The 23078-nt window shown below is 38.8% G+C and overlaps 1 protein-coding gene across 7 annotated transcripts in view; it reads left to right on the top strand.

Annotated features, from left to right (window-relative positions):
• UBR1 (ubiquitin protein ligase E3 component n-recognin 1) overlaps positions 1–23078 on the top strand; it is a 156171-nt gene that overhangs the window by 27992 nt on the left and 105101 nt on the right. For all 7 annotated transcript variants that reach the window (XR_012414843.1, XR_010588036.1, XR_012414844.1 and 4 more), the window contains 7 exons: positions 2927–3037; positions 7405–7535; positions 10897–11035; positions 20112–20174; positions 20401–20524; positions 21031–21138; positions 21871–21959. Coding sequence is in view for 4 of the 7 variants with exons in the window: in XM_015452723.4 (XP_015308209.2) it covers positions 2927–3037; positions 7405–7535; positions 10897–11035; positions 20112–20174; positions 20401–20524; positions 21031–21138; positions 21871–21959 (765 nt within the window). In the remaining 3 variants the exon portion in view is untranslated. The remainder of the gene's footprint in view (positions 1–2926; positions 3038–7404; positions 7536–10896; positions 11036–20111; positions 20175–20400; positions 20525–21030; positions 21139–21870; positions 21960–23078) is intronic.

The following is a 23078-nucleotide window of genomic DNA, read 5'->3' as shown; positions in this document are numbered from 1 at the left end:
GTTTGCATTTTCTTTACTTCAAAGTACTACTCAGCTATTGTTTTGTTTCATATGTTGTTACTGAGAAGTCTAATGCCGGTCAGATTTTCTTGTCATTATATCTCATCTTTTGCCTGAATGTCCTCAGGACTTTATTTATTTATTTTTTTGTATGGAGTCTCCCTCTGTTGCCCAGGCTAGAGTACAGTGGCGTGATCTCGGCTCACTGCAAGCTCCGCCTCCCGGGTTCATTCCATTCTCCTGCCTCAGCCTCCTGAGTAGCTGGGACTACAGGCACCCATCACCATGCCCGGCTAATTTTTTGTATTTTTAGTAGAGACGGGGTTTCACCGTGTTAACCAGGATGGTCTCGATCTCCTGACCTCGTGATCCGCCTGCCTTGGCCTCCCAAAGTGCTGGGATTACAGGCATGAGCCACCTTGCCTGGCCGCCCTCAGGACTTTTATCTTTAAAGTCAGATAGTTTTGCTAGGATGTATTTTGGAGTTGATCAGTCCTCAAGAATTCATGGGCCCTTTTAGTGTACAGATTCAGGTGTTCTTTATTTCCAGAAAGTTTTCTTAGTTTATAGTCTTATTTTTAATTTATTTTTAAATTTTAATTTAATTTGATTATTTTTTTAACTGAGACGAGGTTTTACTGTGTTGCCCAGGTTGGTCTCAAACTTCTGGGCTAAAACAGTCCTCCTGCCTTGGCCTCCCAAGGTGTTAGGATTACAGGCATGAGCCGCTGTGCCTGGTCTATAGTTTTAAATGTTAGCAGTGTTCCGTTGTTTTGAGTTTTTTCTTCAGTGACTCCAGTTATGGTGGCTTTCTTATGCCTGTCCCCCATTTCAATGACTTTTTCTCTGATCCTACTTTTTACTTCATCTCATTTTCATTCTCTTGTATTCCTGCTTTGCTTCAATGTTATTCATTAACTTTTCATTTGAGCCTATATTTTGGACACTTTGTAATGTGTCCAGAGTATGGGTATGATTTTCTCATTTTCTTGTATTTTTTTTTTTTTTTTCTGAGTTCAGTTAAGTCTCATTTATTCCTACTTTTTTGTCTATTTCTGTTCTTAGTTTTTGTATTATTTACTACAGGTGCATGCCACCACACCTGGCTAATTTTTAATTTTTTTGTAGAAATGGGATCTTGCTGTATTGCTCAGGCTGATCTCAAACTCTTGGCCTCTAGTGATCCTCCCACTTCAGCCTCCGAAAGCATTGGGATTACAGGCATGAGCCACTGTGCCTGGCCAGTTTTTCTGTTTCTGATAAAAGGTGTTTTAATCTGATTCAAGTCATAATCACCAAATGCTTGTTTGACTTTATGTAATTGAGTTTGGAGCATTGTGTTATAGTTTTCTTTAGCCTTGTGATTGGCTTTTGGCTCTTACTTGAATTTTTTGCCCCTTCCTCTTTTAATTTTTACATGTTTATGTGAATATGGGCTGCTTTTTCCTATTCTTTCTCATTTCATGCTCAAGGGTCACAAGTGCTCTCCTCTGTCAGTTCTTCCATTTTCTGTGCAATTTCTTTTTTTGTTGATGGTATTGGTGGTGGTGATGTGAAGGGATGGGTTTGGCATGTCTTGTTTCTCTCTCATTTCTATAAAATTTTCTCTTATATCCCTTTTTCCTTCATTGCCATGTCTTTAGGGGTTTCCACTTTATAAAAATGTATTTGATTTTCTTCCAAAAGTACTGCTTCCCTGAGGTTGCCACCTCTGGTCCTGCTCACTTTCCTGGTCAATCAGGTCCCAACTCGTGTTTAGGTTTCATCCCTTAGCATTGGGCTTTCTCTTTTGGAGGTGATTTTTATCTGTGTTTCTTCTAAGTCCTCTGTACCTCTGCACTTCTTTATGTAGTCTTTAAAGCTCCCCTCTCTTGCTGTCTGCACCCACAGGCTTGAAGGGATAGGCAATGGGAACTTTTTTGGAGTATGTCATACGAATGGTGTGGTATATATATATTTTTTGTCTCCTAGTAAATGCTAAAAGTATGGATAATGTGTGGTTTTAGTGTTCTCTTTATTCTCTTTATGTTTTGGAGGAAGTTTGGGGGAGGATTCAAAATCAAGTTGTTGCCATCATCCTCTGCCTGAGGTAGTACACTTTAGATAATTTTTTTTCAGCAACACTGAAAGGATAAAGTTTATAAATACATTTTAGTTGCTATGGGACATTAGTGTAAATTAAAATACTTTATACATTTCTTAAGTACTATGTAAGTGTCATCATAATGAGTTTTTTTTAAGTTTGTTTAATTTAAAAAAATCTTATCAAGCTGGGCGTGGTGGCTGAAGCCTGTAATCCCAGCACTTTGGGAGGCCGAGGCGGGCAGATCACCTGAGGTCGGGAGTTCGAGACCAGCCTGACCAACATAGAGAAACCCCATCTCTACTGAAAACACAAAATTAGCCAGGCGTGGTGACGCATGCCTGTAGTCCCAGCCACTTGGGAGGCTGAGGCAGGAGAATTGCTTGAACTCGGGAGGCAGAGGTTGCGGTGAGCCAAGATCGCACCATTGCACTCCAGCCTGGACAACAAGAGTGAAACTCCATCTCAAAAAGAAAAATCTTATCACTCAAAAATTCTAGGTGTTGTGTAGATTATTTTTGTACACTTTGCAATCTGTTCTTCTCCATTAGTCAAAATTTAAACAACTATTATTTAAAAATTAGAGTTATGTTTCAAAAGCTTATCAATTTTGGCAGTTCATTTTTGTTATGATGAAGTATTCAGGATTTGGAAGTTTTTGGTTTGTTGCTTTGTTTTTTAGGTAACTAATCAAAAATGGTTTTTGTTACATCCAGTTAGTATTACACTGAACTCAATTCAGGTTGGAGTATTGGTGAACATTTATTATTTGAATCATCTTTATCATTCTTCATGCTTAGTAAAATGTTTGAAATCAAGACAAACTCATTTTTGCTTTATCAGATGCATACTTCTACTGGAGGAGGGTTCTGTGACTGTGGAGACACAGAGGCATGGAAAACTGGCCCTTTTTGTGTAAATCATGAACCTGGAAGAGCAGGTACTATAAAAGAGGTAAGAATGCTATTGTGTTAAAAATTGTTAACTATTTTAAGTTTGCTGAGGTTAGATAAGAATAAATGTTATGTGTATAGATTCCGGTTAGAACCCTGATATTTTTATTCTCATACTTGGCTGTAAGGAGATTTTTTTTTCTAGCTCCAGAGAAGTTAAGGATTTGATAATGTCTCTAAATTAGAGAGAATGAATTTACAATGAAAAGATGAAATTGGAAAATGTTTTGTTAAGCAATCAACTTGATACGTAAGAGTGCACAGGTCGGGTGCTGTGGCTCACGCCTGTAATCCCAGCACTTTGGGAGGCTGAGGCTGGTGGATCACCTGAGGTCAGGAGTTCGAGACCAGCCTGGCCAACATGGTGAAACGCTATCTCTACTAAAAATACAAAAATTAGCCAGGTGTGGTGGCACATGCCTGTAATCCCAGCTACTCGGGGGTCTGAGGCACGAGAATCACTTGAACCTGGGAGGTGGAGATTGCAGTGAGCCAAGATCATGCCACTGCACTCCATCCTGGGTGACAGAGTGAGACTGTATCTCAAAAATAAAAATAGTACACAGCATATAAGCCTAAATGAACAAAAGGAAGTAATTATTAATAGATAAGAGTAGCATATAGTGAATTAGTAGAGCTGATATATACAGTAATTGCTTTTCTTAAAGAACATGTCAATTAGATTAAATAGATATATATCAGTCAAGGAAATAAAAAGTTTGAGCAAGCCCAGATATAGACAGTTAGAAATGAGAATAGGGAAATAACCATAGAATCACAGATACAGAAGGAATCACAAGGATTATAAAATTCTCTTTTAATGATTTTGTGCAATTACACTTGAAAATGGATTATCTTACCAGATAGTATAGAGTACAATATTTTTATTCAAAAGCAGAGAGAAAACTTGGTCAGTTACGTTGAAGAAGTTCAGAAAATTGTCACAAAAAAGTACTTGCCCCAGAATGCCATGTTCAAAAGTTTTACAGATGAATTATTTCACAACTTCAAGGAATATCGTTTTTGTGCTCTTTAAACTGTTGTGGATATCCCTAAAACAGCAAACACCTGTAGGGCACGTATGTTGATCTTTTAAGTACCATTCTGCTCTTAAAGCAATGACACTTGTTGTCAGAAATACCTGGTTCCAGGTCTGGGTCAGGAAAAGTATAAGCTCATGCAAAAGAACGTAGGACCCAGCTTGAAAAGGTTCATATTGACCTTACTTGGATAATTGAAGCATCAAAAGAAAAAACAATAAATAACCAATATAATTGATTGAATCACATTGAATATATAAAAATCTGTGAGTTCCTAATGAAACCTAAATGAGAGCTAGATGACGTAAAACCTGTTTGTCACAATGACAAGTAGCTGTACTGTCAATTTCTTACTATTAAAATTGGTAAAGAGAGTGAAGTAAGCATTTATCCTGCCTTTTCAATAAGAATTGTATTTCATGGTAACCAAGTATCTCTAGTTCATTAGGAAAAGCTTTTCTTTCTGGAGAAATGCTAGCTAATAGAGAAGGAATGATAGAACTAGAAAAATCAACATTTTGTCAACCATAAGGAAATATTTGATTCAGACAAGGATGCTAAAATTCTTAAGACTTAGGTTGATGAGGAACAATATTTATATTTCTAAATTATTGATTATTCGCTAGTCATAAGGGGAAAAAACAAATTTTACAATGGAGTTGCCGTACTGTCATCACCTGAAATCAGTCATTAGTATTAACATCATCATTAATAAGGAAGTGATATGGCATAATAAGCCTTTTTTTTTTTTTTTTTTGAGACATAGTCGCCCAGGCTGGAGTGTAATGGCGTGATCTCAGCTCATTGTAACCTCCACCTCCTGGGTTCAAGCAATTCTCATGTCTCACCTTCCTGAGTAGCTGGGATTACAGGCATGCACCACCACATGCAGCTAATTTTATATTTTTAGTAGAGATGGGGTTTCGTAATGTTGGCTAGGCCGATTCAAACTCCTGGATTCAAATGATTCACCTGCCTCAGCCTCCCAAAGTGCTAGGATTACAGGTGTGAGCCTCCACGCCCAGCCAGCATAATAAGCTTTTCATATGATATACAATGAAGTATATAGTTTTAACTTTTGAAAACCAATCAATGTAATACACCATATAAATAGAATAGAAACCACATTATCATCTCAGTAGATGTAGCAAAAACATTTGACAAAATCCAATAGCCTTTCATGATAAAAATATTTCAGCAAACTGAGAATAGAAGGGAACTTCCTCAACCTTTTTCATAGTTGTTCTGATAAAGGACATCTGTGAAAAACTCACAGTTAATATCATAGTTAATGCTGAAACAGTGGATGTTTTCCCCTTGAAGTCAGAAACAAGACAAGGATGTCTGCTTTTGCTATATCTGTTCAATATTGTATTGGAGGTTCTACCAAGGAATTTAGGGAAGAAAAGTAGTTAAAAGGCATCCACGTTGGAAAGGGAGAAGTAAAACTAGCTCCGTTTGCAGAGGACATGATTTTGTAGACACTAGGCTATTTTATCAATTACAACCATAAAATATACACATCTTCGGCCATAAAATACACACAACTGGTGGCTCACGCCTATAATCCCAGCACTTTGGGAGACCCAGGCAGGAGGCTTATTTGAGGCCAGGAGTTAGAGACCAACCTGGGCAACAGTGATTTTGTATATGAAAAATCCTAAAGAATCCATAAAGAGTTATTTTTTATTCTATTTGTATGGTGTATTACATTGATTGATTTTTAGATGTTAAAACTATGTACTTCATTTTATATCATATAAAAAGCTTATTATGGTGGCTGGGTGCAGTGGCTCACTCCTGTAATCCCAGCACTTTGGGAGTCTGAAGTGGGTGGGTCACTTGAGGCCAGGAGACTCCATCTCTACAAAAATTTAAAAATTAGCTAGGTGTGGTAGCACATGCCTGTAGTCTTAGTTACTCAGGAGGCTGAGGTGGGAGGGAAATACAAGTAATTTTTGTAGCATTATCTTGTTACAAAATCTTGCAATCTTGCTGATGATCTTTTTACATTATTTTTTACATCCTGGCCAATACTTACTGTTTTGTGCATTTTTTGTTGTAGCCACCTAGGTAGCCGTGAAGTGGTATCTCATTGTGATTTGGGTTTGCATTCCCTAATGGCTTATGATATGGAGCATTCAAGTGGATTTTATAACTGATTGACTTGAACAAGCTTTTTATTAATATTCTGTAATGAAAAGAACATTGCTTTTTTGTGGGAGTCAAAAGACCCAGATTTTAGTCATGTTTCTTCTCTTTATAAGCTCTGTGATCTTAGATGAGTTCCTTATCTTTTTTTTTATGGTTAGGCACATGACATTAAATTTATCATCTTAACTGTTTTTAAGAGTATAGTTCAGTAGTGTAGATATAGAGTTCAGTAGTGTTAAGTATATTCACTTTGTAGTGTAACAGATCTTAAGAACTTTTTCATCTTGTGACACTGAAACTCTATACCCACTAAACAACCTTCTGCCTACCCCCAGCCCTTGGCAACCACCTTTCTATCTTCTGCTTCTATGATTATGACTACTTTAGATACTTCATATGAGCAGAATCATACGGTATTTGTCCCTCTGTGACTGGCTGGGTTCCATTTCTTTTCGATGTCATTAATACCTATTCTGCCTTAGAGAGTAGCCAGGAGGATCTGGAGAAACAAGTTGTGAGAAAAGTCTTTGTAAGCTATAAGGGATAAACAATTGTTATGTTATATCATCATAATTAGCTACTCAGAAAGGCAGGTAGGAACATTTGTAAGAGAGTATTTCGGCCGGGCGCGGTGGCTCAAGCCTGTAATCCCAGCACTTTGGGAGGCCGAGACGGGCGGATCACGAGGTCAGGAGATCGAGACCATCCTGGCTAACACCGTGAAACCCCGTCTCTACTAAAAATACAAAAAACTAGCCGGGCGAGGTGGCGGGCGCCTGTAGTCCCAGCTACTCCGGAGGCTGAGGCAGGAGAATGGCGTAAACCCGGGAGGCGGAGCTTGTAGTGAGCTGAGATCCGCCCACTGCACTCCAGCCCGGGCTACAGAGCAAGACTCCGTCTCAAAAAAAAAAAAAAAAAAAAAGAGAGTATTTCACTAATGGGGAGACTCCATGGTTCTGCCTCCTTTTTGTCATCAGTAACACCAACTCGGCCACAAGGGGTTAAGCTAACCTGACCTAAATATATAGCAACCCTGTTGAGCTCAACCTGAATTCATTCCTGGAAGATGTTGTAATGAATTCAGCAAAGTGATTATTTTAACTTAACATTACCTTCCTTATCCATTTATTTGTTTGCAATCTTGACTAGTATGTTTTTCTGTGCTTTTTTATAGAATCCACGCTGCCCATTGAATGAAGAGGTAATTGCCCAAGCCAGGAAAATATTCCCTTCAGTGATAAAATATGTTGTAGAAATGACTATATGGGAAGAGGAAAAAGAACTGCCTCCTGAACTCCAGATAAGGTGGGGCAAACTGTCAAATGGAACGAGTTTTAGTGATGGTTATTTATATTGTAAAATGTGTGTTTGATAATTGCTTTTGTTATTTACTGCCTAATTATTGTTAGGAAAAATTCTTAGTGACTTATCTCTTGGGAATATTTCAAAATGTCCGTTTGTATGATATACTTTGCTAGGCACCATCCAGAAGCTAAGCCAAAAGAATAGTCTATCAGGAGCTTTGAATTTCTAGGAAAAAAATATCAACATTTTTGGGGTCTTGTTCTTTTTTTTTTTTTTTTTTTTTGAGGCGGAGTCTCGCTCTGTCGCCCAGGCTGGAGTGCAGTGGTGCGATCTCGGCTCACTGCAAGCTCCGCCTCCCGGGTTCCCGCCATTCTCCTGCCTCAGCCTCCCGAGTAGCTGGGACTACAGGCGCCGCCACCACGCCCGGCTAATTTTTTTGTATTTTTAGTGGAGACGGGGTTTCATTGTGTTAGCCAGGATGGTCTCGATCTCCTGACCTCGTGATCCGCCCGCCTCGGCCTCCCAAAGTGCTGGGATTACAGGCTTGAGCCACCGCGCCCGGCCTTTGGGGTCTTGTTCTAAATGGTTTATAAGGACCTAGCAGCCTCTCATCGCACTAGGTAAATAAATTGCCCAGTTTGATCCTGGCCTGGACTAATGTCCAGTTTCCTCAGGAGGTTCGTGAACAAAGATAGGGACTTTGAAACAGTGTATCTCCCTGTAGCCCAGGTTTTTAGCTCTTGTCCTGATCAAGAAAAGTTTGATAGGAATGAGGAAATGGCCCTTTCCCCTGTGCTTTGGTATCTAGAATTATTGAAATTATAGGGATGTAACTTTTTTTTTTTTTTTTAAGCTAAAACTCAGCGGTTTCTGGTAGCCATAAGTCTTTCAGTGACAGTAATATTTGCTCTTAACTTACAAATGCAATAAAGGAATTCTGGATCTGATATGAAGATAACTTTCAGCTGTGTGAGAGTTTTTCTACCTGTGTAATATTAGGATTTTCACATAATTGCAGCACAAATCTAAATAGTCATTCTTTGAGTTTACTGACTATTTGTGTTTGTTTTGTTTTAAAGGGAGAAAGAAGTAAGAATTCTAATTAATAGAGAGATTAAATATACTATGAAATGTACTATTTTGACTTATTAGGCCAAAAACCAGTTGTGGAAATAAATGTTATGACAAACTGTATCCACAAATATGTTAATTTCCAACAGGTTAATGTCAGTTAAACCTTATAAGTCACTTTATGTTGATAAACATAATATGAGCCATCTGCCCGTCAAAAAAAGGAGGATTTCTTGAGTGTCATTGTATATGTGAGTAGCACGGGTCTTTGGGTTCACGCATCTGAGTTTGGGTTCACGCATCTGAGTTCTAGGCCCTCTCACTGCCTATTGGAATTGTGACCATGACACACATGACTTTTAACCCCTTTAGGTCTCTGTTTTCTAAAATGAACGAGGGCTGAGAAAATATGCCCCTCAGAGTTTTGAGAATCAATTGAGTGTATTGTAAAAGTATGTTATATATTGTTTAAAACTGGGAACATAGGCCAGGCACAGTGGCTCACGCCTGTAATCCCAGCACTTTGGGAGGCTGAGGTGGGTGGATCATGAGGTCAGGAGATCGAGACCATCCTGGCTAGCATGGTGAAACCCTGTCTCTACTAAAAATATAAAAATTAGCTGGGCATGGTGGCGGGCGCCTGTGGTCCCAGCTGCTTGGGAGGCTGAGGCAGGAGAATGGCATGAACCCAGGAGGCAGAGCTTGCAGTGAACTGAGATGGCGCCACTGCACTCCAGCCTGGGCGACAGAGCGAGACTCAGTCTCAAAAAACAAAACAAAACAAAACAAAACCTGAACATATATGTAGCCCATGTCAGCTGTTTTTACTATCTTGTGAAATCCTCATAACACTCTTAAATGTAGATATTGTGTTCCATTTGGAAATGAAAAAGCACTGTCATCTCAGCAAGATTAAAAGATCAGGTGGCCTGTCTAAGGTCCTGTTGCCAAAATGGCAGTGCTGGTGCTTAAGTATACTGTATACTTTTTAAAACTTTAACTTAAATGTACATTAATACCAGTATCACTTAAATAGAAGGTAAAAAAAAATTCAATAAAGTCTGTTTTTTATTACTTGCTTCAAGGTTCTGAGCCTGAGGCCTGTCTCCTTTTGTCAGAATAGGAGATAAGCAAGAGTTAAGGGTAGTATTAAAAATGTACAGTCAGGCCGAGACAGGCGGATCACCTGAGGTCAGGAGTTCAAGACCAGCTTGGCCAACATGGTAAAACCTTGTTTCTACTAAAAATGCAAAAATTAGCCAGGTGTGGTGGTGGGCGCCTGTAATCCCAGCTACTCCGGAGGCTGAGACAGGAGAATCACTTAAACCCAGGAGATGGAGATTGCGGTGAGCTGAGATCACGCCACTGTACTCCAGTCTGGGTGACAAAGTGAGATTCCATCTCAAAAAAACAAAAACAGCCGGGCGCGGTGGCTCAAGCCTGTAATCTCAGCACTTTGGGAGGCCGAGGCGGGTGGATCACGAGGTCAGGAGATCGAGACTATCCTGGCTAACATGGTGAAACCCCGTCTCTACTAAAAATACAAAAAACTAGCCAGGCGTGGTGGCAGGCGCCTGTAGTCTCAGCTACTTGGGAGGCTGAGGCGGGAGAATGGCGTGAACCCGGGAGGCGGAGCTTGCAGTGAGCCGAGATCACGCCACTGCACTCCAGCCTGGGAGACACAGCGAGACTCCGTCTCAAAAAAAAAAAAAAAAAAAAAAACATACAGTCACTAAACTGAAACTTTTGAAGGTAATATGAAAAATTGGGGGAAAAGCATGGAAAAGGAAATACCTTTATCAGGGTTTTAAAAAGTGATGGCACTATACCACTTAAAATCAAATTCTGGGCTGGGCATGGTGGCTCACACCTGTAATCCTGGCACTTTGGGAGGTGGAAGCAGGCGGATTACTTGAGCTCAGGAGTTTGCAACCAGCCTGGAGAACGTGGTGAAGCATCTCTACAAAAAATACAAAAGTTAGCTGGGCGTGGTGACACGTGCCTGCAGTCTCAGATACTTAGGAGGCTGAGGTGGGCGTATCGCTTGAGCCTGGGAGGGAGCGGTTGCAGTGAGTCAAGGTTGCGTCACTGCACTCCAGCCTGGGTGACGGAGTGAGACCCTGTTTCAAAAAAAAACCAAATTCTATATTACTTTTATGGTGTTACTTTTCTACAGGTAAGAAACTACACAGCTGTTACATATTAATTTTGTGTTTTTTTTTAACTTTTCCTTTGTTTATTTGATTAGTATCTAAATATGTTTTTGTTTTTTTTTTTTTTTTTCTAACAGGGAGAAAAATGAAAGATACTATTGTGTCCTTTTCAATGATGAACACCATTCATATGACCATGTCATATACAGCCTACAAAGAGCTCTTGACTGTGAGCTCGCAGAGGCCCAGTTGCATACCACTGCCATAGACAAAGAGGTTTGTGGTCTCCTTTTGAATTACGTTTCTGTTTTCTAAAAGCTTCCTGGCAGCCAGGTGTTGACTGAAGCCCTTGCTCAGTATTGTGTTAGGTCTGACCATCCTCTCCATTTATTCCTTACATCCTAGGGAAATTGGTTAGAGCTTCAATTTTGTGTGTGTGTGTATCATAATTTTAGGTAACTGTTTATAACTTTCATCTTTTATTTTAAATAATTAGAAAGTTACTGAATTTGGGCGGGCGTGATGGCTCACGTCTGTAATCCCAGCACTTTGAGAGGCCGAGGCGGGCGGATCAGGAGGTCAGGAGATCGAGACCATCCTGGCTAACATGGTGAAATCCCGTCTCTACTAAAAATACAAAATTTAGCCGGATGTGGTGGCAGGCACCTATAGTCCCAGCTACTTGGGAGGCTGAGGCAGGAGAATGGCGTGAACCCGGGAGGTGGAGCTTGCAGTGAGCCAAGATCGTGCCACTGCACTCCAGCCTGGGCGACAGAGCGAGACTCCATCTCAAAAAAAAAAAAAAGAGAAAGTTACTGAATTTATTTGGCAAAGTGTAGTTAAGAATGTCATCTCAACTTTAGGCTGGTCCTATAATTATTTATTGAATGAATGAATAAGTGCATGAATTATGAAAAGTTGATCATTTCTGAGGTCTTAACATGATTTATTTAAATTATTTTTAGAGTAATATTAATTCTATAGCTCAGTTTATTTAACATCCATCTGGAGCAAAATGGGTTCTTCAGATAATATGAGTATATAAAAGGAATATCAACCTCGTCCTTGCCCTTGGGTGCAGTATAATCTAGAGTAAGAAATAGCATGGCATTAGTCATTTAATTTTTTCGTTTTTAATGTACTTTTTAAAAACACATGGTTTAATATAGAGTTAGAATAGGTGGTTAACTTTCTCTGTGTTTCGTATGTGTAGCTTATGTGATCGCAAATCATTAATGAAAGAGCAAATGAAGTGAAAAAAACAAAAGGGTGTGAACAGCTAATAATAGCTAACATTTACGAAGTATTTACATATGTCAAACATGGTATACTTTATATGTAATATCTCACTTAAGCCCTATAGCCATAAGTCAACTCTTTGAGATTGATACTGATATTATTATCTCTATTTCATAAACCTGTGTTTATACCTGGAGAACTAAGAGTATCAATATCTTGGCACACTGGTAACTCATTCTGAGTACATAAGAATTCTGGTTAGTGGCCAGGCGCGGTGGCTCACACCTGTAATCAGCCAAGGCACGCGGATCATGAGGTCAGGAGATCGAGGCCATCCTGGCTAACATGGTGAAACCGCATCTCTACTAAAAATACAAACAATTAGCCCGGCGTGGTGGCGGGCACCTATAGTCCCAGCTACTTGGGAGGCTGAGGCAGAAGAATGGAGTGAACCCAGGAGGCGGAGCTTGCAGTGAGCCGAGATCGTGCCGCTGCACTCCACCCTGGGCGACAGAGCGAGACTCTGCCTCAGAAAGAAAAAAAAAAGAGTTCTGGTTAGAATGGCACTCTTGAAAGTTTAATGTTCACATGAATAGATCGTATTAAAAATGCAGATTCTAGGGGTCAGGTGCTGTGGCCCATGCCTGTACTTGTAGCACTTTGGGAGGCTGAGGTAGGAGGATCGCTTGAGGCCAGGAGTTTGAGACAGCCTGGCCAACATAGCGAGACTCTGTCTCTACAGAGAAACTGAGACAAAACAAAATGTAAATTCTTATTTGCTATGGGGTATGCAGTTCAGTTCTTCATTTCTAACAGGTTCCCAGGTGATTTCTAGTAGGTTTGCTATTGGGTATGCAGTTCTTCATTTCTAACAAGTTCCTAGGTGATTTTGATACTTCCAGTGCAAGGACCACATTTTGGTCAGCCTATGTTTTCTCCAACATTTCTCTTGTATATAAATAAGTCTCTGTTTGCTCAGAGGCTAAAAAGATCAGTTATTTACTGATATGACCAGCATATAAATGTGAACTGTGTTTTCTTCTGAGTTTTGGATGACCTCATAAGTTACATATAGTCAAGTGGAGTTGATAAATGTATGTTAATCATTACTGGTCTCAGATTGACTGTGTTTCCAGATTCTTTATAATTTGATACAACTCTAAAGTATTTTAAAAAGTGTGTTCTACTCTTTGGCTGATAGATTCCTGAAATTAGGTTTATTGTAAGGAAGTGAAGAACATGAGTATGAGTGAGTTTTAAGAGGAATGGTTGAAAGCTATATTTATTTACAGTTAAGAAGATTGAGAAAAAGAGAGATAGGTAAGGCAGTCCTTAAAGAACCCAAGAAAGATGAAGATTTAGCAGGCAAAAGAAAAGGAAGAGAATAAGCATTCCTATACACCAACAGCAGGCAAGCAGAGAGCCAAATCATGAATGAACTCCCATTCACAATTGCTACAGAGAGAATAAAATACCTACGAATACAGCTAACAAGAGAAGTGAAGGACCTCTTCAAGGGGAACTACAAACCCCTGCTCAACAGGACACGAACAAATGGGAAAAAACATTCCATCTTCATAGATGGGAAGAATCACCATTGTGAAAATGACCATACTGCCCAAAGTAATTTATAAGTTCAATGTTATTCCCATTAAACTACCATTAATGTTCTTCACAGAATTAGAAAAAACTACTTAAAAATTCAAATGGAAGCAAAAAAGAGCCTAAATAGCCAATACAATCCTAAGCAAAAATGAAAAAGCTGGAGACATCGTGCTACCCTACTTTATACTACTAGTCTATAGTAACCAAAACAACATGGTACTGCTACAAAAACAGACACATAGACCAATGGAACAGAATAGAGAACTCAGAAATAAGACCACACACCTAGAACCATCTGATTATTGACAAACATGACAAAAACAAGCAATGGGGAAAGGATTCCCTATTCAATAAATGGTGCTAGGATAACTGGCTAGCCATATGCAGAAAATTGAAACTGGACCCCTTCCCTATACCTTATACAAAAATTAACTCAAGATAGATTAAAGGCTTAAATGTAAAACCCCAAGCTATAAACCCTAGAAAAAAATCTAGGCAGTACCATTCGGGACATAGGCATGGGCAAAGATTTCATGACAAAAACACCAAAAGCAATTGCAACAAAAGCAAAAATTGACAAATGGGTCTAATTAAACCAAACAGCTTCTGCACGGCAAAAGAAACTATCATCAGAGTGAACAACCTACAGAATAAGAGAACATTTTTGCAATCTATCCATCTGATGAAGGTTTATTACCCAGTCTACAAGGAACTTAAACAAATTTGCGAGAAAAAAACCAACAGCCTCACCAAAAAGTAGGCAAAAGACATGAACAGACACTTCTCAAAAGAAGACATACATGCAGGCAGCAAACATGAATAAAAGCTCAACATCATGGATCATTAGAGAAATGCAGCCATAAAAAGGAACAAGATCATGTCTTTTGCAGGGCTGTGGATGGAGCTGGAAGCCGTTATCCTCAGCAAACTAACTCAGGAAAAGTAAACCAAACATGCATGCTCTCACTTATAGTGGAGCTGAATGATGAGAACACATGGCCACTTGATGGGGAGCAACACACACTGGGGCCTGTCAGGGAGATCGAGGCGGGAGAGAGTATCAGGAAGAACTGCTAATGGATCCTGGACTTAATACCTAGGTGATGGGTTGATCTCTGCAGCAGACAACCATGGCACATGTTTACCTACGTAATAAACCTGCACACCCTGCACATGGACCCTGGAAATTAAAAGTTGAAGAAGAAAAGGTAAGGAAGAGAATAGGAAAGGAGAACCAATCAGAGGAAGAAAGAGAAAAGTGGGCAAAGAAAGAAAAGGCAAAAACAATAGAGATAGGAAAAGAAGACAGAAAATAATAGAAGAAAGTGAAATGGGGTATTTAGCAAACATTTTTTAGTCCTTCAGAATGATACCGGGTTTAGTCAGATGTCAATACCTGTATCACTATTGCTACGCTGTAGTTATAGGTCATAGAAGGAACTTTAAAGGTAAATCAGGCTTATGATTTTCAATTACAGTACTAGTTGTACAAAGTAAAATCTACTTGGGATGTTAGATTTTCACAACAATTATTAAATATATATTTATACCCTGTCTCATTCAGAAAACACTAGCTGGCTGTAATCACAAAGACCTTAAAAGACAATCTTTAAATATCCTTCTTAGGAGAAAAATGGAGCCTTTTGTTTTTCCCCTGGTAGGACCCTGTTTGATGGTAAAGTTGTAAGATAGGGCCGGGTGTGGTGGCTCACGCTTGTAATTCCAGTACTTGGGGAGGCTTAGGCAGGCTGATCACCTGAGGTCAGGAGACTAGTCTTGCCAACATGGTGAAACACCATCTCTACTAAAAATACAAAATTAGCCGGGCGTAGTGGCACATGCCTGTAATCCCAGCTACTCAGGAGGCTGAGGCAGGAGAATTGCTTGAACCTGGGAGGGGGAGGTTGCAGTAAACTGAGATTGCACCACTGCACTCCAGCCTGGGCAACAGAGTGAGATTCTGTCTCAAAAAAAAAAAAAGATGTAAGATAGGAAATAGTGAAAAACCAGTGAAATTGGCCATCCTTATATTGAGAGCACAATATCGCTGGTCCTCTAACTTGTGCTTTTAGCACTTAGAAAGTTTGTTTCTCTGACTGCTTTGCTTGTTGGACAACTCTCATTCTTAGAAAACTTTTTTTCCTGTTTTCAGCCAAAATCTGTCTCCATGTGTTTTCCGACTAATTTCTTATAGAACAAACCAGAAAAGCTCTTTCTTTTGCTTTCAGATGACAACCCATCGAATAGTTTTAAAAAACTGTTATGTTTGTTTTCTTCTGTTTTCTTCAGCTGTCCTATGATAATAACCTCATACTGATCAAACTCTATTTCCTTCTCTCAACCTCCTCCCCCGGGTAAATAATAGTTTATCAGAGATTTTCTTAAAATGTATAAAACAGTCTGTTTTACAAACCCTTAAAGATACACACTCTAAGTGAGTTCACTAAACATTTATTAAAGCTCTTTGAGGAAATACCAAGATGAATTAGATAGAATCTGCCTTCAAAGAATTATTCTCTACTGTTCTTATGAAAGAAACAGTCATTCAAAGGCCGGGCACGGTGGCCCACACCTGTAATCCCAGCAGTTTGGGAGGCTGAGCGGGCGGATCTCCTGAGGTCAGGAGTTCTTGACCAGCCTGACCAACATGGAGAAACCCTGTCTCTACTAGAAATACAAAATTAGCCAGGTGTGGTGGTGCATGCCTGTAATTCCAGCGACTGGGGAGACTGAGGCGGGAGAATCACTTGAAACCAGGAGGTGGAGGTTGCAGTGAGCCGAGATCATTCCATTGCACTCCAGCCTGGGCAACAATGAACAAAATTCCATCTCAAAAAATATTAATAAAAGAAAGAAACAGGCATTCAAGAAAAAATTTAAAGATGTAATGGTGCTCTTTTTAAGTTCATATTTTTAAAAAAATAATTTTTTTTTTTAAGAGACAGGGTCTCACTATGTTGCCCACACTTGTCTTGAACTCCTGGGCTCAGGTGATTTGCCCGCCTTGGCCTTCTAAAGTGCTGGGGTTACAGGTGTGAGCCGCTGCACCCGGCTCCTTGGTCACATTTTTGCCGTCTTATGTACAAGGTTAATATTGCAGATTATAAGAGAAAATCTTGGTAGATAATAAGGTCTATTATTGTGGTAGGATTACTGTGAGCTGTCATGATCTTAGGACTCTGAAAAGATACATACCGGTAGGATAAACCGGTGTCCCAGGAGAATTGACTTGCGAAAGCGTGGGGCTGTGCTTTGTCGGTTTTCATATGGAATGGAAAGATCTGTGTCTCCCAGTGTTTGCCCTATCTCCTCCTAGCATTTCTTCCTGTTACTGCTCTCCTCTGCAGTCAAAGTGGAGAAGGCCTGTAGCTACAGCTAATCTATCTACTGATAGGTTGTCTTGTTTTGGGATCCCAAGGCTCCATAAGGTGATGGTGATTGCAAGAAAAGCTTTTTAATAAATGATTATTCAAAAAGTAAAATAGGACATGAGATAATGTTGTACATCCAATTAAGGTGAAAAATGTACTCTTTGGCTAGAAGAAACTATGTTGCGGTTAGTCTGTTTTATAAATCCTTAAAGATACACACTTGTAGTTCTGTGCTTTCAGCTATAGTGTGAGGATAAAGGTAACCTATTAAAAATACTTGGAAAGAATTTTTTTTTTTTCGGAGTAGACATGCCAACCCAAGCCTAGGAAATCAGAATTGGGAGTGTGGGGAAGAGAATAGGAAAGAAATGCCTGTCTCTTTTGAAAACACTGCCTCCCTTCAGTTGATCTACTCCCACCTGTGTATTTTTTGATCATTAAGAAAGGTTATTTTTGTTGGATTCCTGCAGTCCCAGCTACTTAGGAGGCTGAGCCTGGGAGTTCAAGGCTGTAGTGAGCTTTGATCACACCACTGCCTTCCAGCCTGAACAACAGAGTGAGACCCCATCTCCAGTCAATCAGTAAAATTTTTAATGGTGGTAAAATCTACATAACATAAAATTTATCATTTTAATCTTTTTCTAGATGTACCATATACCAGTAATAACTATCTTGTCATGCAACAGATTTCTATAACTTTTCTGTCTTGCAAAACTGAAACTTTATATCCATTGAACAATTCCCCCTTTTCCCCTCCCTCTATCCCCTGGCAACCACCAATTCTACTTTCTAAGAGCTTGACTATTTTAGATATCTCATACAAGTGAGATCATGCAGTATTTGTCTGTTTGTGACTGGTTTATTTCACTTAACATATATGTCCTCAAAGTTTATCCATATTTTATCAACTATATGACATGTATATGTATATGGTATATGTGGTGTGTGTGTATATATATGTATATATGTGTATACACATATATGTACAGTATTGTACTGTATACAGTATATATATACACACACACACCATATTTTGTTTGCCTGTTCATCTTGTCAGTGGACACTTGGGTTTCTTCAACCTTCTGCTATTGTGAATAATGCTCTTATGAACATGGATCCACAAAAGTCCATTCAAGTCTTTGCTTTCGGTTCTTTTGGGTACATGCCCACAAGTGGAATTGCTGGATCATATGGGAATTCTATTTCTAATTTCTTGAGGAACCACCATATTGTTTTCTGTAGCAGCTGCTCCATTTTGTGTATTCTCCAACAATACACAAGGGCTTCTCCACATCCTTGTCAATACTTTTTTCCCTAGGTTATTGGGGTATAGGTGGTATTTGGTTATATGAGCAAGTTCTTTAGTGGTGATTTGTGAGATTTTTGATGCACCCATCACCCCAGCAGTATACACTGCATCCTATTTGTAGTCTTTTGTCCCTCTTCCCCCACCCACCCTTCCCTCAAAGTACCCAAAGTCCATTGTATCATTCTTATGCCTTTGCGTCCTCATAGCTTAGCTCCCACATATCAGTGAGAACATATAATGTCTGGTTTTCCATTCCTGATTTACTTCACTTAGAATAATAGTCTCCAGTCTCACCCAGGTTGCTGCAAATGCCGTTAATTCATTCCTTTTTTATGGCTGAGTAGTATTCCATCCTCTGTGTGTGTGTGTGTATGTGTGTGTATACGTGTGTGTATATGTATACATATATGTGTGTTTGTGTGTGTATGTATGTGTATGTGTATATATGTGTGTATATATAGATATGTCACAGTTTATCCACTCTTTGATGGACATTTGAGTTGGTGCCATGATTTTGCAATTACGAATTGTAACTGCTAAAAATGTGTGTGCAAGTATCTTTTTCATATAATGACTTCTTTTCCTCTGGAAAGATGGTGGGACTGAGTATTTGGGGTGTCTCCCAGGTCCTGCAGGAGCAGTCCCCTGCTTCAGAAGGTCTGTGGGTCCTCTTTGGATTCCTGGTTTGTTCTTGCAGTCGTTCTGAAGCTAAAATTCATGATGTGAGCCTCTGTGTGCTCCTCCGTCCATCTGAGTCGGAGCTCCAATCTAGTCCTGCCTCCCATCCACCATGTCAGCAAACTCCCTTGTTATTTTTTGATAGCAGCCAAAAAATGTGGATATGAGGTGATTTTCCTCCCCCCGTTTATTGAGATCCAGTGCTTTAGGTTAATTGCCAGCATCACATACATATAAGCTGATTGAGCTCAAGTTTATATAACTATTCTTGTCTTATCTGTTCTTTCAGCAATCTCTTATGGCCTGGCTTTTTGTGCATTTTTTTCTTCTGTAATGGCAACCTTACTGGTGTAATTAGTAGTCCAAATATATTTGGATAGTTCTTATGCTTATGTACTAAGGAGCTAAAGAGGGAATATTACAAGATGGTTAGAAGTGCACACTCTGGAGATGAAATGCTTGTCATGGATCTCTGAATCTGTCACTTGCTAACTTTCTGATTTGGGGACAAATTAACTTCTGTCTTATTTTTCTTTTTATCATCTGTAAATGGGGTATACCTTCTTCATAGGGTCATTGTAAAGGTTAAATGAGGAAGACAGTGCTTCCTGACTTTTTTCACATGACACACGTAGAAAATGATAAATTTTTACAGGTGAATAAAAGAATACGCTACAAGGAAATCCTACATAGACCTTGCGTGAGCGCCTCCAGGACTGGTGGAATCAGTAGTCCAGCTATACTTCCAGGTCGTTAATGGGCCACAAGTATATTATAGGATACGTGTTGAAGAATTGTGAATTCATTCTTGAAAAATATTTTAAACACACAGCAGAAGTTTAGAAAGCCTGAGTCATTGTTTCATACAAGTAGAGAGGACACTTCAGTAACTAAAGAACTACCATTCTTGCCAGGCAAGAAACTCAGCATCTTAAATTATAGAATGTCTCTCCTAGATATATTAAAGTTTTCAAGCTTCATAAAGGTGTTAAACATTTGCATCTGTCTTTCAGGTATTGTTTCAATATCTTACAACGTTTAGTCGACACGTGATTAGTAATTAAGAGCTCATTAAGTCTTTGGGCTACATATTGCTTATTGATTGTGGTTATCATTTCATTACCTAATTGTCACTTTTGTCTATAATTAGGGTCGTCGGGCTGTTAAAGCGGGTGCTTATGCTGCTTGCCAGGAAGCAAAGGAAGATATAAAGGTAACTTTCTGAATTCGGGGGAAAAAGAGAAGTTAAAGACAAATGTACATTACAAGAGCCCAAGTAGAATAATTTGAGTGATGATGTTGTTGAAGTGGTTTGGGGCACCTACATGCAGAGATTTGGAACTGGCAGGGTTATGTGATTTCTTTTTTTAAAGTATAAATGCCTTAACTAAAAGCAAATTTTAAATGCTATTTTTTTGGTTTGTTCCCTTCATTTGTAGAGTCATTCAGAAAATGTCTCTCAACATCCACTTCATGTAGAAGTATTACACTCAGAGATTATGGCTCATCAGAAATTTGCTTTGCGTCTTGGTTCCTGGATGAACAAAATTATGAGCTATTCAAGTAAGCATACCTCCTGTTTTTCTTGTTTCTGATAAAATACTGTGTTTTTTATAGTCACAAATTTTAAAATGTCATCGAGTATGAAATACAGTTTTTCTTTTTTTTTTTTTGGTTTATACACTTTGATTAATTTTCAGGGTTGCATTTCAAATGCATAATATCTTAAGATATTATTTCAAGTGCATAGTATCAAATAATACCTTTTTGTTGACTGTTGAGTCTTTGATGTTGACAGAATTATTCTTTACATCAAATGTGGGAGGATTAATGTTAGTCTTTTCACATGTTATAGGAAATGTATTTTTAGGATAAATATTATAAGAATAAAAATTATGGCTGAGTGCAGTGGCTTGTGTCAGTAATCCCAGCACTGTGAGAGGCTGAGGCGGGAGGATCACCTGAGCCCAGGAGTTCAAGACCAACCTGGGCAACAGAGTGAGATTCATCTCTATGTAAAAAGAAAAAGAATACAAGTTGTGTAATTGTGTGACCTCTTTTGTTTGTAGGTGACTTTAGGCAGATCTTTTGCCAAGCATGCCTTAGAGAAGAACCTGACTCGGAGAATCCCTGTCTCATAAGCAGGTTAATGCTTTGGGATGCAAAGCTTTATAAAGGTAAGTAGACATTTGCTTATGCTTTTTGTCAGGAAGCAAAGGAAGATTATGATCTTAAAGTGGAGCTGTAATATCTTTTGTTTATTAAATTAGTTATTAAATCTGTGATCTTGATTGATAAGGTATTACATGTGAATATCAGGTTTAACCAGTCAGTATGTATTCTTTGGTGTTAAAACGCAGGGATGTTATCTTTTAATTATAGAGTCTTTTCATTTAGTGAGAGCCAGTCAAAAAGAGTATATACATATATATATATATATATATATATATATACACACACACACACATACACACACATACATGTATCTATAAATTCAGGTAGTAATGCCATTGTTGAGTGGCAAAAAAAAAGCTCTTTTCATTGTAAAAATCTAAATGAAGAACAAAGTGTAAAAGTCAAGAGAAAGGCTAAAAGCATGGAGAAGGAAAAGTTCAGAGTAAGAGTACTTTTGAGTGAAATAGAAAAAGAATGAAAAGGTTGAGAGAGAATCAATTGAAGTGTAAGATGAAGTGGTGGGAGGGGTACAGAAAAAAAGGGAAAAGGCAATATATGTGTGTATTTTAAATTCTAGTTATTAAATATTAATACAATAAATACTGTTTATATTTGAGGTCTGTTTGCATGTGAAATAATTTTATAATATTCTGCCACTCTAATAGATGGAATGTTTTTGGTTTTTGCCTTGGTGATTCCCCTCATTCCCCCACCCTCCCCAAAATAATCTATAGGTGCCCGTAAGATCCTTCATGAATTGATCTTCAGCAGTTTTTTTATGGAGATGGAATACAAAAAACTCTTTGCTATGGAATTTGTGAAGGTAATTATTTATAAATTAGATATCAATAAATACAAATAGGCAGTTTTTATAAATGAATTAATAGAAACAGATAATTATGAATCCAAAATTAAATGTTATGATTCATTTCTTTATCAAAAGTTCATTCTTGGCCCTGAGGGTTGACTCACCCCTGTAATCCCAGCACTTTGGGAGGCGGAGGTGGGTGGATCATTTAAAGTCAGGAGCTCGAGACCAGCCTGGCCAACATGGTGAAACCCCATCTCTACTAAAAATACAGAAATTAGCTGGGCATGGTGGCGGGTGCCTGTAGCCCCAGCTACTCAGGAGGCTGAGGCAGGAAAATCGCTTGAACCCTGGAGATGGAGGTTGCCGTGAGGCAAGATTGCGCCACCACACCCTAGTCTGGGCAACAGAGTGAGACTCCTATCTCAAAAAAAAAAAAGTTCGTTCTCATACATTACATAAATATTTTCACAAGTGTCATTTGCTTGTATAGAAACAGCGCTCTTAGAGAAGAGATAGGTGGAAAATGACCTACTGACCCAGAGCAAAGGGAGATTATCACATTCACATATGCATTCAGTCTTCCTAGTCATTTATTTGCCTGTTTGTAAAATTACAATAAGAATAGAAGTAACTAACTGATAAAGGATAGCAGGAAAGAAGAACAGATGTGTATGCTAAAGTGGGGTGCAGAAATTAGGTGGCCAAGGGTTCTACTTAATTGTTGGAAGCTAAAATGTGAGGCTAAAATTTACAGCTTTTTAATGTTTTATTAATCTATCATATATCTCTTACCTTACTGTGTCTTTTTGTCTATCAACCAAATTAGATTGCAAGGTTATACATATCAAGGACTCCTTTGAATCTTTTATTTTGCCTTATATAAAGGTATCCAGTAATACTTGTTGATTTCCTCTGATTTTGAGTTGCAGTCAATTCTGTAAGACTTAAGATAGATATAGGACCCAAGATGGAATTGGAAGCAGAGAAAGAAATAATGATTGTTGTAAGCAAATGACACTGTGGGATAAGATACCTGCATTCCCTGGATTTTATATGCAGACTTACAAGTAACTAAGACATTTGTTGTATGTCTTATCCTTCATCAGTGATGGCAACTTAAGATGTTCTCTT

The sequence above is a fragment of the Macaca fascicularis genome, chromosome 7, assembly GCF_037993035.2.
Source record: "Macaca fascicularis isolate 582-1 chromosome 7, T2T-MFA8v1.1".
NCBI classification, from domain to species: domain Eukaryota; kingdom Metazoa; phylum Chordata; class Mammalia; order Primates; family Cercopithecidae; genus Macaca; species Macaca fascicularis.
The sequence above is the reverse complement of the archived record's forward strand: the minus strand, read 5'-3'. Positions and strand labels throughout refer to the sequence as shown.